This window comes from Helicoverpa armigera, chromosome 12, assembly GCF_030705265.1.
Source record: "Helicoverpa armigera isolate CAAS_96S chromosome 12, ASM3070526v1, whole genome shotgun sequence".
Lineage (NCBI taxonomy): Eukaryota > Metazoa > Arthropoda > Insecta > Lepidoptera > Noctuidae > Helicoverpa > Helicoverpa armigera.
This window is the reverse complement of record NC_087131.1, coordinates 10,195,455-10,209,758: the sequence shown is the minus strand read 5'-3', so window position 1 is coordinate 10,209,758 and position 14,304 is coordinate 10,195,455. Positions and strand designations below refer to the sequence as shown.

Here is a 14,304-nt window from a genome sequence, read left to right as displayed (position 1 = left end):
TCACTGATTTATTTGAAGATCTTAGTAACGCCAAAAATAGCGTGGGCTTAGCAATAACTTTGAATATTTGATTCTAACGACTGGCCCCAGGAAGTGATGCACATAAATTGTTGCGCTGGCATTTTATAAATGCATATGAAATGAAGTGGATGTGTTATATAGATGTACATACAATATCCATTATAATTTGAGTGTTCAGACATACCTACCTTGCTAACTGATGTTCTGTAGAGTAACCCTCTGAGAGGTTAATTAATACTAGACGCATTTACGATTTTTGTATATTATATCGCGTTTTATGTTCTATAAAAAAAAAATACGCAAATAAACTAAACCAAATTCTGTGCCCACATGATTTATTCAATTTCAAACACAGATTTGTGAACGCCTCCGTTTGTTACAATCTTTAAATGTTAACACTCTACTAGATTATAATATCTTACGTAAAGTAAAGTATGTAGAAGAAAATTCTAGAATAAGAAAATAAAGGCTATTTATATTTTCTGATACAGTACCACCTACGTAAAAAGATCGAGCTTAATTCTCACGTAGGTACGATTATGCCGGCTACTATTTTTATTCCTCATAGAATTCAGGATTAAAAGCTGGTATAGATCCTTAATTTACATTGTAGGTACGTGCTCATCAAGAATATTTTTTTATAATCCACTTTTGACGCACTTAATTAGTTTTAAGTTCCATATACTTATTGCAAAATTATTAATTTTGAAAATGATTCAATGTCTTTTCTGAAAAGTTAAACGAATTATTGTTTTTTTTTGTAAGTATGTAGATCTTTCGAGTCATGGAAGAACTCGTAAAGTCTTAAATGGTTACCCATCAAGGGATCGACCGCGTCAAGCGTGGCTTTATCATTGCTCTGTCGACCCGTGTTTGCAAGAATAGTGTGCGACTTACACGAGGTTTACATGAATAAAATGTAAATAAAAATATGCCATCAGAAGACAGGAGGTGTGGTGACGGTGTCGTTAAAAGCTGCGGCGATGTTCCTAATGGATTTCCTTACTTCAAAGTTTACTCTTTAAGAACAGGTGTCTCGGAATATCAAATGTTTATTTACGTTCAGAAAATAGCTCGTGTTGTCGATGTTTTGCAGAAAAGGCGTGAAACACGTAAGGCTGTTTATTGGAAAGTTGACGTAAATACGTGTGAAGACAAAATAAGTTGATGATTTTCATCTGTTTTAACCAGACAATTGTATTGTTTCTCTACATAGTCCCACCTATACCATTTTCTATATAGGTATTTGGTTTCGTATACGATAAAAGTAACATAAATAGCTAGCAAAGAAATATATTATTTGACATTTAATATAAAAGACGGATTCCTTTAGCTATGAAACTGAAAATCACTGAAACGTGTTAGGCACGAGAAAGAAAATATTACGCCAAAGATATGTGACTTATTGCAAATTGTTGGCAGCAAAAAAGCTCTCGTATGTTCGTCCAATTTAATACTTATAACGCGGTGATTCTTTATGTAAATAGGTAAGATAAGAATAAAAATGTTCAAATGATTTTTGCCTTCAGCGATTTTCCATTATGTAAAAGGAAAAAAAAGAAACATTTCGAGCCAAGATTTTGTTAAGGAATCTTCATTTTCATTTGTTTCTATTTGTACTTATTTAAATTATTTAATTGTGATGATGTAAAATGGTTTTGTGAAAATAATAAATGGCTGTTCGCAACTTAATTCAGACCACTAGTACCTGTAGCTTTTCGCACCTCCATCACCCAATGATCACCTAAAAATTTTCTGTGCAAATGGCGCAAAGATGTCGAGAACAAAAACTACATCTGTTCTTTTATTAAAGTTAACTATTTAAATAACTTACCTATCCACACTGATAGCCAGCAATGTAAACACAGAGGCAGATATGCTGAGCACGGCGATGAACTGACAGAATTTGCAGTAGAAATGCCCAAACGGCCAGTCGGAGTTCAGCATGTACGTGAAGTTAAACGTCACGTTGAGAGTCGACACCATCGCGTCTGCGACTGACAGGTTTACTGGGAAAAAAGATAATATTTTCATTGTCTAATATTAGAAATAACCAAAGGGTATCGGGTTGCCTGGGTAACTGGGTTAAGGAGGTCAGATAGGCAGTCGCTTCTTGTAAAGCACTGGTACTCAGCTGAATCCGGTTAGACTGGAAGCCGACCCCAACATAGTTTGGGAAAAGGTTCGGAGGATGATGATGGATGATGTCTAATATTAGAAATTTGATTCAGCTTTATATTTGTTTATAGCGCGAAGGAATTATCTAATAAAAGTTTGATAACTGAAAAGGAAAATTACATAGAACACTTATATCAGATTGCATGAAATAAGTACATCGTTTATGGTGTACCATTTAACTATAATCGAACCATTTTCAACTGTCAAGTTGCTGATTTGACTAATGATCGGCAATTTCACGACTGCTTATAGTTCTAGCTAAATAGTGTAATTCACCCTTAGAACAAGAAATGCGAGAAACTTTTATTCTCGAAAACAGAAATCCGTTGACAAAAACTTTAGCTTCCTAATAGAATGTCCTCAATCTTAATATTTTCCGGAGACAAGCTTAAATACCACTATAATATAAGGGGATATTATAAATTGCATATCAAATAAATAATTGCCTATCAATAAATACTCATCATTTATATTCTTTTTTACATCAAATAACTTACTTCGCTACAAATAACCTAAATGTCTAACAAAACTCAAACTGCAGATAATTCGAAATTATACATCAATATGACATTACTTTTTTCTTATAATGCAATACAGTTAAATTTATTCTTGTACAAAAATACTACATGCAAGCATTAAATACTGACTGCACAGCAAATTTTCCATATTTCATAGCAAAATAACTATCCCAGTCGCATATTAACCAGTAAGTACAAAAAAACCTGTTCATCATATTTGTCTTAATTTTCAAGAAGCCATGCTCGGCAAATTTTATGATTATTATAACAAAAAAATCCTTTCACATTGCATAAAAAGCAGAACAAATCCTAACTAAGTAACGAAAACGAATCGCAAAACTCCACGTAGTCTTGTTTGCCCTAAAAATTGAAGCAATTCAAAACCGTAGGCGCGAATCGAGCTGAGTAGTCACGACCACCGCAGCTTCGCTTACTGGCCGGCAGAGCCGGCCAGCCTCAGCCGCGTGAGCGTGAGCGACGATAAGCATCACCACCGCAGCTGACAGAAGCCATGGCCATGCAGCTGCATGTTGCATGCTTATGTGCATGCTGATTACATGCCATGCCTGCTTGTTTGCATGCTTCTTACAGGAAAATAAAAATTCCAAAACTATGCCAAAAGACGATTCTGACTAGAAACATTCTGAAATATGATAGTTCTGCCTTTTAATGACTACTTATATGAAGTGTATGCCAAAAGGAAGTACTGACAATGACTAAAAAGTGCCTATTGGGCAAACAAGGAAGCGTGGACGCTTATTAATAATTCAATATATTACAATTTTGTATTTAATTTTATATTTTTTTGCTGATCTCATTATGTGGTAATTAATAAATAATAAGATGACTGTGACTAATAAAATGCTGTTTTATTCAGAAAAACTGCTGTAAATAATATAAAAATAGAAGCTATATTTAAAAGAAAAAGAGTTAACATGTATAATGTGCATTAAGATTATTAGCTGTGCATTGATGAAAAAGCTTTTGCTCTAGGAAAAATCGCTGTACGCTGAGAAAATAAATTGTAGTGTGTTTAGTGATATTTTGAGTTGAATATTTTGCTGTGCAATCAGTAATTTTGATGGGAATTCAGAATCTTATTGCATAGAAAAAGGATATTTTTTGATTTGCGTTTAAATACTACCCTAATATAAGTAAATTCCGTCGCTCGCTGTTCGTTTTATTTCAAACTAAAAGCCCGGGAACTGGGAAGGGGCTTCAGTAATTAAAAGCGATGCGCGAGAATGCTGGCTTCACATTTACACATTATGAAAGCGCCGCCTAGATTTTGCATGCAGGGTTTAAACGAAGTTGTCTTGTTATTTTCTACGTCCCAAAATGTTTCAAAGACGAATTTATATCCACTCTTTATATTAGTTAGGGAAAAGCTGAGCTTACTGTCTAATTAAAATAGTACTCGGGATTTAATTACATTAGTGCATTTTCTACTCATAGGTATATAAAAGTATGAATAGAACTTTGTAAAAGTTAACCTTAAAAAATATATGGACACATATATTTCGAAAGTATCTAAAAAGATCTGAGGATTTAAATTATACATAGGTTCATCTGTACATGACCTGTAACCTATCTGTAAGTTCTTTTCTTAAGTACCTATATTAGAAAACAATCAAAACTTACCCAAGAAGTAATTGGTGACGCTCCTCATGCGTTTATTGGCGAGCACTATCCAGATGACGACGAGGTTCCCCACGGTGGCCACCACCACCATCCCGGCGAACAGCACCGTCCACAGCACTTGACGCCACCAGGGGAGGATGAATGACTGGTATGACTGGAGAAGATAATAAACAAATAGTTTTGTGAGCTGTTTTAAGGTGTTTCTGGAGTTAGCGATGTCACTGATCGTTGGTAAAACGGATAGTTGACGTAGTCATGATTTCTTTGCACGAGAAGGACTCCAGCTTTGGGATAGTTCGCCTTAGACTAGTGTTCAAGAAAAGCCTGTCTATACAGAAACCTAATACTTATTTAATAGTCTAATTAGAATAAGGTAGTGTTACATAAGAGCCTTTTCACTTTGGCGGATTTCCCGTGCGAAACTGCTCGGGTCGTACGGGTTATCATTGTTACTTGGTTATTCGGCGAGTGTGAAAAGCCTGTACCTATGTCATGAATTTGACATTGTATTGCAAAGAAACTAACATAAATGCCAACATTGTCACAATAGTTTTATTTATTCCGCTCTAACAAAAATTCGTGACATTTCATTCTGTATTCGTTTCCACTAGTTATTAAATTCCTTGTCTTCGTAAACCGCAAACAGACGTAAGAGCCGCCGTACACGGACTGCTTCAAGCAGTTGAGACCGACTGCTTAAAGCCGCGACCGCGCAGTGAACTATAGTCATTCATTCGCTGCCGTACACACGACCGCTCGAGCAGTCGCGACCGCTTCAAGCCGTCAACTGCATGATGAAATTCCATCGTGCCGTCGACCGCTCGCGAGCGGTTGCGAGGCATACACCGACTGCTCGAGCCGTTGACTGCGCTAGAGCAGTCGACAGCTCTCCGACTTCCCTCTCCCCCCCGCCCTTGGCGGCCTCGCGGCGTCTGTTTTCTCATTTGCCGACTGTTTTTTGAAAATCAACTGCTCGAGCAGTTGGGTCGTAGCTCGAGCAGTCAACAACCGACAGCTCAAGCAGTCGACGCCGACCGCTCGAGCGGTCCGTGTATTTCACTCAGCCGCTAACTGCTCGAGCTACGACTCAACTGCTCGAGCAGTTGATTTTCTACCACAGTCGAGTCATGGATAAGTTCTTGCGTTTTAATTGCGCTAATAAGGGCATCACTATCGCACACGCCCTCCATGTTCAAAAAACAGTCGGCAAATGAGAAAACAGACGTCGCGAGGCCGCAAAGGGCGGGGGGGAGAGGGAAGTCGGAGAGTTGTCGACTGCTCTAGCGCAGTCAACGGCTCGAGCAGTCGGTGTATGCCTCGCAACCGCTCGCGAGCGGTCGACGGCACGATGGAATTTCATCATGCAGTTGACGGCTTGAAGCGGTCGCGACTGCTCGAGCAGTTAGACATCGAGATATTTGTTCGGGAACAATCAAAACACGGCAATCGTATGAAAAACAAAGGCATCGAGTAAAATGTATTTTCTAAACGAATTCGGAACGAAATGGTTGTTGTTACTGTATAATTTTGATCGTATTAACGTAGAATTAAAACAGCAGCAGCCTTGTAATTTCTGTTTTTGAAAAACTGGGTATATGAATGAGTTATATACGAATGCTTCGATAAATTTTTATTCATACGGGAAAGTAAATAATCATAATTTATGAAAATAAACGATTCGCAATAATTTTGGCGAAATATTTTAAAGAACCGTTCTAACAACAAAACAGCTTTTAAAAATAAATGTTTACTGCAAATAAACAGTGTCTGGAGACCAGTTTGTTCAGTAGCAACATATTACACTGGCGTGCAGATAAACTAAACAATGCACGTGCACACAATAACCATATTTCCTAAACAAATAGTTTTGACTCTGCTTTGTTGTGAAGCACAAATATACATAGATATCTATCCGCGCAAGACATAACTATCCTTGGAAACATTGTAGATGAGAATGTAAGTTTCTTGTTTTCTAACGCTTTTCCTACGTCACACGTAAAAATCGTTGGGACAGCAGTCAGCTTTTCATCTATTACCTATGCGAAAAAGTCTCATCCAGACGCGGGCGAAACCCAGGGAAACTTCTACTACTATAGTACCTACGTTTAAGTTATCAGTCTCACAGATAAAATGATCGTTAAGCATCTCAAACTAGTAGGTAAGCGTTGGTACAAAATGGCGCTGAAAATAAACTAGGTTCTATCTAAGCCTCTAGCTTTCATTTCGCTCTTTCTCAAAGTTTTTGCGTCAGCATAGATAAAGACCTTTAGATAAGACCTGATTGCCACCTCCTAAGGTGGTGTGAGTCTATTCGAAAGATTTTAATATAAAAAGTTGAGCGGGAATACGAATCATATTACATAACTTCGCGTTTTGACACTTAAAGTAGTTGCCGTAACTGGAATTTCGATCTAGCAATTTTCCTTTTCCTACAGAGGAATATGAAAATATTAATTCGTTTTTTCTTAACATTCTGCGCAGATGTAGCTACTTTAGGTATACTAGTTAGAGAATTTTCTGTCCTTGTATTTATCTCATATAAACATGGTGGTTTCTGAAGGTTTCCATCCCACATGGAATATATAGCGAAGTACAGAAGAATAGCAAACATCAAAATGCTGGATACTTGAATAGCAATATGAGAAAATATTTTACAAAACATTATCACGCAAAAGTAATAGGTAACCCTGAAAAAAGGGAAGTAGCTAAAAGTTTAAGGGATGCTTATTAACTTTATCTATAGTCATGTTAAATGGCGGTAAACGTGTTCTGAAAAATATATTTCTATGATGATAAAAGTTAGATAGACTATTTATTGTTTTCCAATATCCACTTTTATTATTCTTTTTTCATCAGTAAATACATAATATCAGATGTTCTTACCTCCGTGGCATTATGGCTCTCGTTAACATATCTGTGGTTGACGTCATCGTAGAATGTGACGTAGAAGTTGTGGTCGTGTCCAGGAGCGGTGGATCGGTTGGTCGCTAGAGTGGGCAGTAGTTCGTCCAGCATCGTAACATGGGTAGTTTACCTGAGAACAATGAGAGGTTATTAATTTGCTATCGTATACTAATTGTGAACATAGGTAAATACTCGAGTCGTTTTGTAGATACACATTAAGATCATCAAAATCAAATAAAAGTCACAAATTCGCAGAACATTCGAAGATAACTCGTAGAATCTCTAATACGGATATCGTTTTTATTGCAACTGATAAATATTTCGGTTTACCTCATGGAACTCATACTGTAGTTATTACTAAGAAGTCAATCCGAAAAATGCTAACCTATACCTACCTAATTGGTTAGGCGTATGTAGTGTGATCTGGACTTAAGAATAGGAGATTGAATAATATTATACGTCTGTGTAGTCTCAAGGTCCGATTTATACACGGATAAACCCTCACACTTTTAATCTAAAAAGGAACGAGAACTTTCAATGGAGGGACTACAGCGCCTTTTTAAATAGAAAACTTGTCTAGCAAAAAAATAAAGTGTTCAAAACTGCCTGGTTAAGCAAGACAGCGTCTATCCTAACTCGAGTCGACGTTTAATAGATAAACGGACAAAAGGAAGCTTCTATTATATATACACTTGGGTAGCTTTATCGATAGAGTATCGAAACTATTGGACCCCAGTCACGGAGTAAGGAAAGATGACTGGACATTCCATAATGCAGGTAGGTCAAGCGCCTGATTCTAGCTCAAATAGATACGGTTGACATGATCAAAAAGATCAGTGACGAGTGAAGCGTGTGGGTTCTTTCACACATCTGTCAACGATTTTTTGTAATCCAAAAATGGTATTGTCCAGAGAAGGCGTATAAGGGCGAAGACAGTAACGTTCCTCTTCACCCGCATACCCGCATTTTGGCGCGCTACTTTCTTAGATATTCCTTTTAGTGCACCTCCGCTAGTCATTTTGTTCTCCATGATCCCAGATGATATCGACATATGCCTAACATCAGCTCGATTCTCCTTAGAATTGGGACAAGAATTGAGACCTACAGCTAAGATTGCTGAATAGATGGTGTTAAATGTAAAGCCGGTCAATTTAGTTATTGCGTCGTTCTTGAGTTAATCAAAGATTCAATCAGTTGGAAGTTGTCAATTACACTCGACTTGCTATTTATAGAAATCACAACCTTTATTAATTAAATAGAAAGCAAAACGTTTAGCAAAATTACTCTTGGTTTTGCCTGAGACCTCAAGGATGAACCAAAAATAGGTGTTACTCGGATACCGTGGAAAGAAAAACTAGTATTTCTCTAAACTTTATTTACCAATTTATATAGCAATAGATCAACACTTACGTTTTCCGGGTTGCTTTTTGTTATCAATCATTTGTTGTATATAAACAAGGAACTCTAAAATGTACGCATGATTGATATAAATCCGCGTTTTCTAAAATATTTTGTTTTTTACACAATTTGTTTAAAATATTTGACTACTCAAGGTTGCTACCTGATGGTATTGAAGGCAACTGACAGCTACTCGTGTTTTTGAATGGCAATATTTTTATAATAAATGCCGATATGCTGTTGGATAATATCCATATTTCAACCAGCTGTTGCACAATCGATTTATACCGATATAACCGACATATTATTTGGATATTTGAAGTTCAGCAAATCGCTCTAGAAAATGTTGATGGTAAAGTACCATCCGACTATAGCGATAATGTGAAAACATCTTACCCTTATAAGAAGAATAATATACAATGCAGATTTTAAAGACGCAGAAGATTTTAAAGAATTTGAAATAGCAGCGAAAATTCAATAAAACTTTTTAGCTGAAATGTAAAACGCTCTGACATGAACATGAATGAAGGACATATTCAATACACTCACAATACATTCAGTAAGGTGCCAATTTAATCCTGCACAATTTTCCATTCAGAAATACATCTACATAACATACTGTGTTACTATTTTCCTGTGTTAAATAGAGACTATGTTTAATTTGAGAAAATTTATAGCCGTGGTAAATTCCAAAATTATTTTCAGAACCTTCAGAACGAAGGGTCTAAATATTTAACTTATCACACATCTGTCGCGTGGTTCAGTAAAGCTAACGACTCCTTTATTGTAGGAATGCCGTCGTTAACCGATTGCCTATTGAAGTGTAATGTGTTTCTTGCATGTGGTCCCACTCCTTATTATTTCAAGGTGCCTGATTCATCTTTTCTTTTGTACAAAGTTGATTGATGTTGATGCTATCTTGGTTTTCATTTCCATTATTTCTATCTTTAGTAGTACCATTCATTCGCTTTCATTGATGGTTTTAGAAAAAATAATCTAAAGAGCTTTTTATTAATGGATAAACTAGACTAGATTGCCTAAAGATAGAACGGAGAAATTGAAAAATCACTACCCATTTACCTTCCCCACTTAATTTTGTTTTCAAACTTTTTTATCGTCAAACGGGCGGACTAATTAACAGTCACTGGCCGCAAACTGAATATAATTGAGAGATAAATATTTTTTCGTCGACTTCATTAATTAACTCTTAATTAGAAAGTAATTTTTCTGCGGTCCCTGTTAATTACTGAAAGGGTAAAATCAAAGGTTTTGTACTACAAACGAGTGGAAACAAGCTGGGAAAGTCAAACAAAAGTCAGTTGCAGGACTTTTGAAAAGGTGGACATTCAAAGTGGGTGCGACCTTTTATACTTTTTATATGGCGGCCATGGTCGTGCCCGGTTGCGTGTGGGCTAAAGTACACCATATTAATTGTGCCCACGCGTTAATTTCATAGGTTTTTGGATAAAGCGGTACCTAATGAAATGGGAGGGCGTGTTGTGTCCGGCGACGTTGTCACCGCCAATATAAACAATGACGATTTAGTTATTATGATACGGGGAACTTTGTTGCTATCTCAATGTTAGATTTAAGTGTATAGAAAATTCTCCGGCAGACTTGTTAATTATGTAAAACACATTACAGTAGCACCATTAAATCCTGATCTTGATCTTTTATGTTTATTGTTTGTTTGCCTACATTAAGACTATTCATTATATCAGTATAGATAAACAGATATCAAATTAATGTAATCCAACAGTAGTTTCATGAAAGTACTGGGTATGGCTTCAAACGTACTAAATCATAAAATCGCTTCAAGACGTTAAAAGTCCCTTTATTATGATTAGACAAATAACGTTTTTATCTGTCGACTAACACCGGTTATCATGACACACAGCTGCCACATTTTTCAATTCCGATAGTAATCCGACTAAATGATTTCCTGAAGGCGCAAGTGTCACCGAGATTTATTCCTTTCCTACTTTTACGGCGATTGCAATTTATTAAGTCGCCTAAACTGACGGCCAGTTTCCTTACGAAGATTGAAAGATATTGGGCTTATCATTTAGGGATCTATGTGTCTATGTGACGTGTTTATTGGAGAAGACTGACCTTTGTGTGAATGAATTTTGCTACCGTATTGTATTACATTGATGGCAGATGGGGCCGAAAAGTGCTGGAGTGGAGACCACGGACTAGCAAGCGCAGCGTAGGACGTCCACCAACGAGGTGGACAGACGACCTTATAAAGGTCGCCGGAAGACGCTGGATGCAGGTCGCTTCCAACAGGTATCTGTGGAGATCAAGGGGGGAGGCCTATGTTCAGCAGTGGACGTCCTATGGCTGAGATGATGATGATGATTGTATTACAAATCTTTTTTAAGCGTTTAAGCGTAAGAAAACAGAAATAATTACACATAGGGTTAAAGGTTCTGGGTGATAATCAGACACATCAGGTAACTATATGACCACTGTCAGTCCTATTTTCAACGTTATTGTAACTATCGCTGGTCATGGACACACGCAACACCAAAAGGAGTACCTCTTTTATCGATATCTTATGTCATCTTTGTATGACAATGACCCTTTGTAAGATATAAATAGAAGGTCAAATTGATCGTCAACGAAGTACCTATTATATAACATCATATATCATGGTGTTATTTGGCAATAAGAATAATACATTATTGAATGATCAACTGAATCTATATATAGCTACCAATAATACCAAAACTCATGACGTACAGTCAACCACAAACGTTTGAAGCGCTCATTTATTCATAGTTACACAGCTGCGTTCGCATACAATATATGCATTCGCCTATTAATTAAGGAAATGTATCCCAATTCCCAATGCATGTATCAGTTCACCGCTGTGCTTGGTAGTACGTACACCTGGTGCTTCTCAGAATTTGGATGTAACTGTACCAAGTAACATGTAGTACTGAATAATGGGGGAATAGTTACTGAAATTCTCCTTTAGTTCAAGGTATGTGTCTGTAACTAGGTCTTGAATCTTCGAGTTTACAAGAATAGCCAAGAAAGATAATTTGGAAGTTAAACGAATTCAAAAATATTATATAATTATTTTAAAAAATGATTCTGTGCCTTTTGAAAAAAGTTTTATTTCAGTAATTTAAAACTGGCATGAAAAATATTATTTTTGTTTTTAGAAAGCTACTAAACGTATGCAGTGCTTGTAAATCATCTGTATACTTTTCTGAAGACGTTAAGCTTTATTTGTTGTTATTAAATAATTATTTTTATTCTGGTTTAATTTTCCTGAATGTGAGATTCAGTGACAGTACTGTGTACAAATCACGTGACCAGTGACCGTACAAAAGCCGCATTAATCACAGTTATTAAACATAAACTATATTTCGTAATTAAATCCTGAATACTGAAATACAAAACTAAACTGTATCCAGTTAATATTGACACGTCAAACGCGTTTAAATCTCGTGCAACCGCAGTAATTGTTAACTCAATTTTGCGTATCACATTTATAGATCCACTAGTCGTTTTCCCGCGGTTTCACTCGCGTCCCGTGAGAACTACTGCCTGTACTGGGGCCCGATTCTCCTACGTTAATAATGTCAAAATTGAGTCGCAATAGCAGTTTTAAGCATATCGGGTATTCTGCTACTAATAAAAGACCAATCGTATTCCTATGACATTCGATTGGTTTGCGATTGGTATGCCAGTTGGTCTATACGGTAGTTTGCTCTACAATCATATTGTAATCGTAAATAATTTGCAGACAATATGATTCATTATTGAATCACAGAAACTGATAAAAACATTTATTTAAAAGAAAAAATAGCGGAATGCCACATACGCTTCAATCGTAAGTGAGTCGTGATTGGATCTCAGTCGGATGTGAATCGTATGTCGCTTAAGTAAAATTAGTAGAATCGGCCCTTGGAAAAAATTTAGCCTATTTTGCTCGGGAAGAGTGTAGCTTTTCAACAGTGGAAGAAATCTTAAATCGGTTCACTAGTTTCGGAGCATTTTGGGTACAAACAAACAGATAAAAAAATATTCCTCTTTCTGATATTATTAGTATAGGTAGATGAGCGACATCCAAATTGTTTCCTTTACTCGCATCAGTACGCAGAGCGGAAATTAATCTATGATGAATATTTTAGCGTATAGGGATAACTGTTAATTAGTCGCGAATTAGTTGGTCAGGCTTAACGGACCGTTAATATTTGAACCGAGTGTTACATCCCTCGTTAACTTGTGTGGAGATAAATAATTTAATTTAGTTCCGATTTATGGTTATGGTGTAATTTTCATGTTATCATCATTGTAGTTATATGTATTTCTAATTCAAGAATGAGAGAAATTTTTAAAAAGATTTTAGTAGTTTTCCTAAGTTTCCTTTTTTTACCTTGTTAAAAAATATATTTTTCCTACCTACACCTAGTTTGAAACTTTAGACCAACAAAAAGTTCAAACAAACTTTCCTATCCGTAGCCTCGCGTCAACCAAAGGAAATTGGTTGGCAGAGTGCAAGCGATGAGCTCACCGCATCACCCCCATCTATAAAGTCAAACATTTACTCTTGTATCCCTATATACATGATACATAATGTACAAGTACCTACATGGTGATGTGTCTACTTCTAAGTACAGAGTTTTCATAAATATAAATATGTAGTTACAGAATTCCGAGGAGTTAGGTATAAGTTTAGTAAGTAGATGTTCGGCAACGCGTTCACTTCTTAGGGCTTGCAAGAAAATGTGCAATTTACACAAGACACGAGTATCGTCATCAGCGATCAGCCACCTTCGTTAATTAAACTGTTGTAACATAATATTTCTAATAACTAGCTGGTTACTTTAGTGTGTCGCGAACTAAATAGGCAAACGTGGTAGGGCTTTTTGATTCATAATTTGTTATGTAGAACACAATGCTTATTAAATACTAACCAATTCATGGTGTCCAGTGAGTGATATGCGATTTACACTGCATAAACTACTTAATAAGTGTTGCGAACCTAATCTACCGATAGAAAAAAAGAAATTCACACCTTTCGTTTCCCATGATTACAAACACAAACATTGTGCGTAAAACAAATATTGGTAGTCAAATATTTGCTCCAAATACGTGGGTCCTATCTGTGTATAGTTTCCGAATACACATCGAATGCTCGGATATTAAAAAAGGTACATTTTTATTTACTTTTTATTTGGCTATGCCGTCGGGGGCACGGACAAGCTATGAACAAAAACTGAACACTGAAAATCAAATGTGTCAAAGCTAGCAAATTATCAAAAAAAAAAAACTTGCGATGGCTATATCTCACATTTAAAGTCATGAAAAATGCCTTTTTCTAAGACTCAAAACAACTTGGGAAACTTCGATCAAATCTTGATTTTTCTCGATTATCATCTAAAAAATTGTGTTACATTTATTTCTGTGTGTCCCGACATTATATATAAAAGCTCATACACAAACAAAAATACGCAGTTCATTTGTTCGATTCATAACTATATGTATATGCTCTATTTAATCTCTAAATATAATCTATTTTTTTCTGGCTTTCTTGTCGGCCTGTATACTGCCGACTATTGTGCTAATGTCAAGTCTGCAGAATGTATGTAATATGTGTGACTATTCGGTTTCCGTGAGATACGTC

At 36.3% G+C, this 14,304-nt stretch overlaps 1 protein-coding gene across 6 annotated transcripts in view; it reads right to left on the bottom strand.

Moving 5' to 3' along the window:
* Window positions 1–14,304, bottom strand: part of LOC110384010 (tachykinin-like peptides receptor 99D) — a 125,278-nt gene that overhangs the window by 8,637 nt on the left and 102,337 nt on the right. For all 6 annotated transcript variants that reach the window (XM_021345023.3, XM_049838831.2, XM_049838829.2 and 3 more), the window contains 3 exons: window positions 7,242–7,392; window positions 4,359–4,512; window positions 1,856–2,030 (listed from right to left, as the gene is read on the bottom strand). In XM_021345023.3, the coding sequence (XP_021200698.1) occupies window positions 1,856–2,030; window positions 4,359–4,512; window positions 7,242–7,373 (461 nt within the window). In that variant the 5' untranslated portion in view covers window positions 7,374–7,392. The remainder of the gene's footprint in view (window positions 1–1,855; window positions 2,031–4,358; window positions 4,513–7,241; window positions 7,393–14,304) is intronic.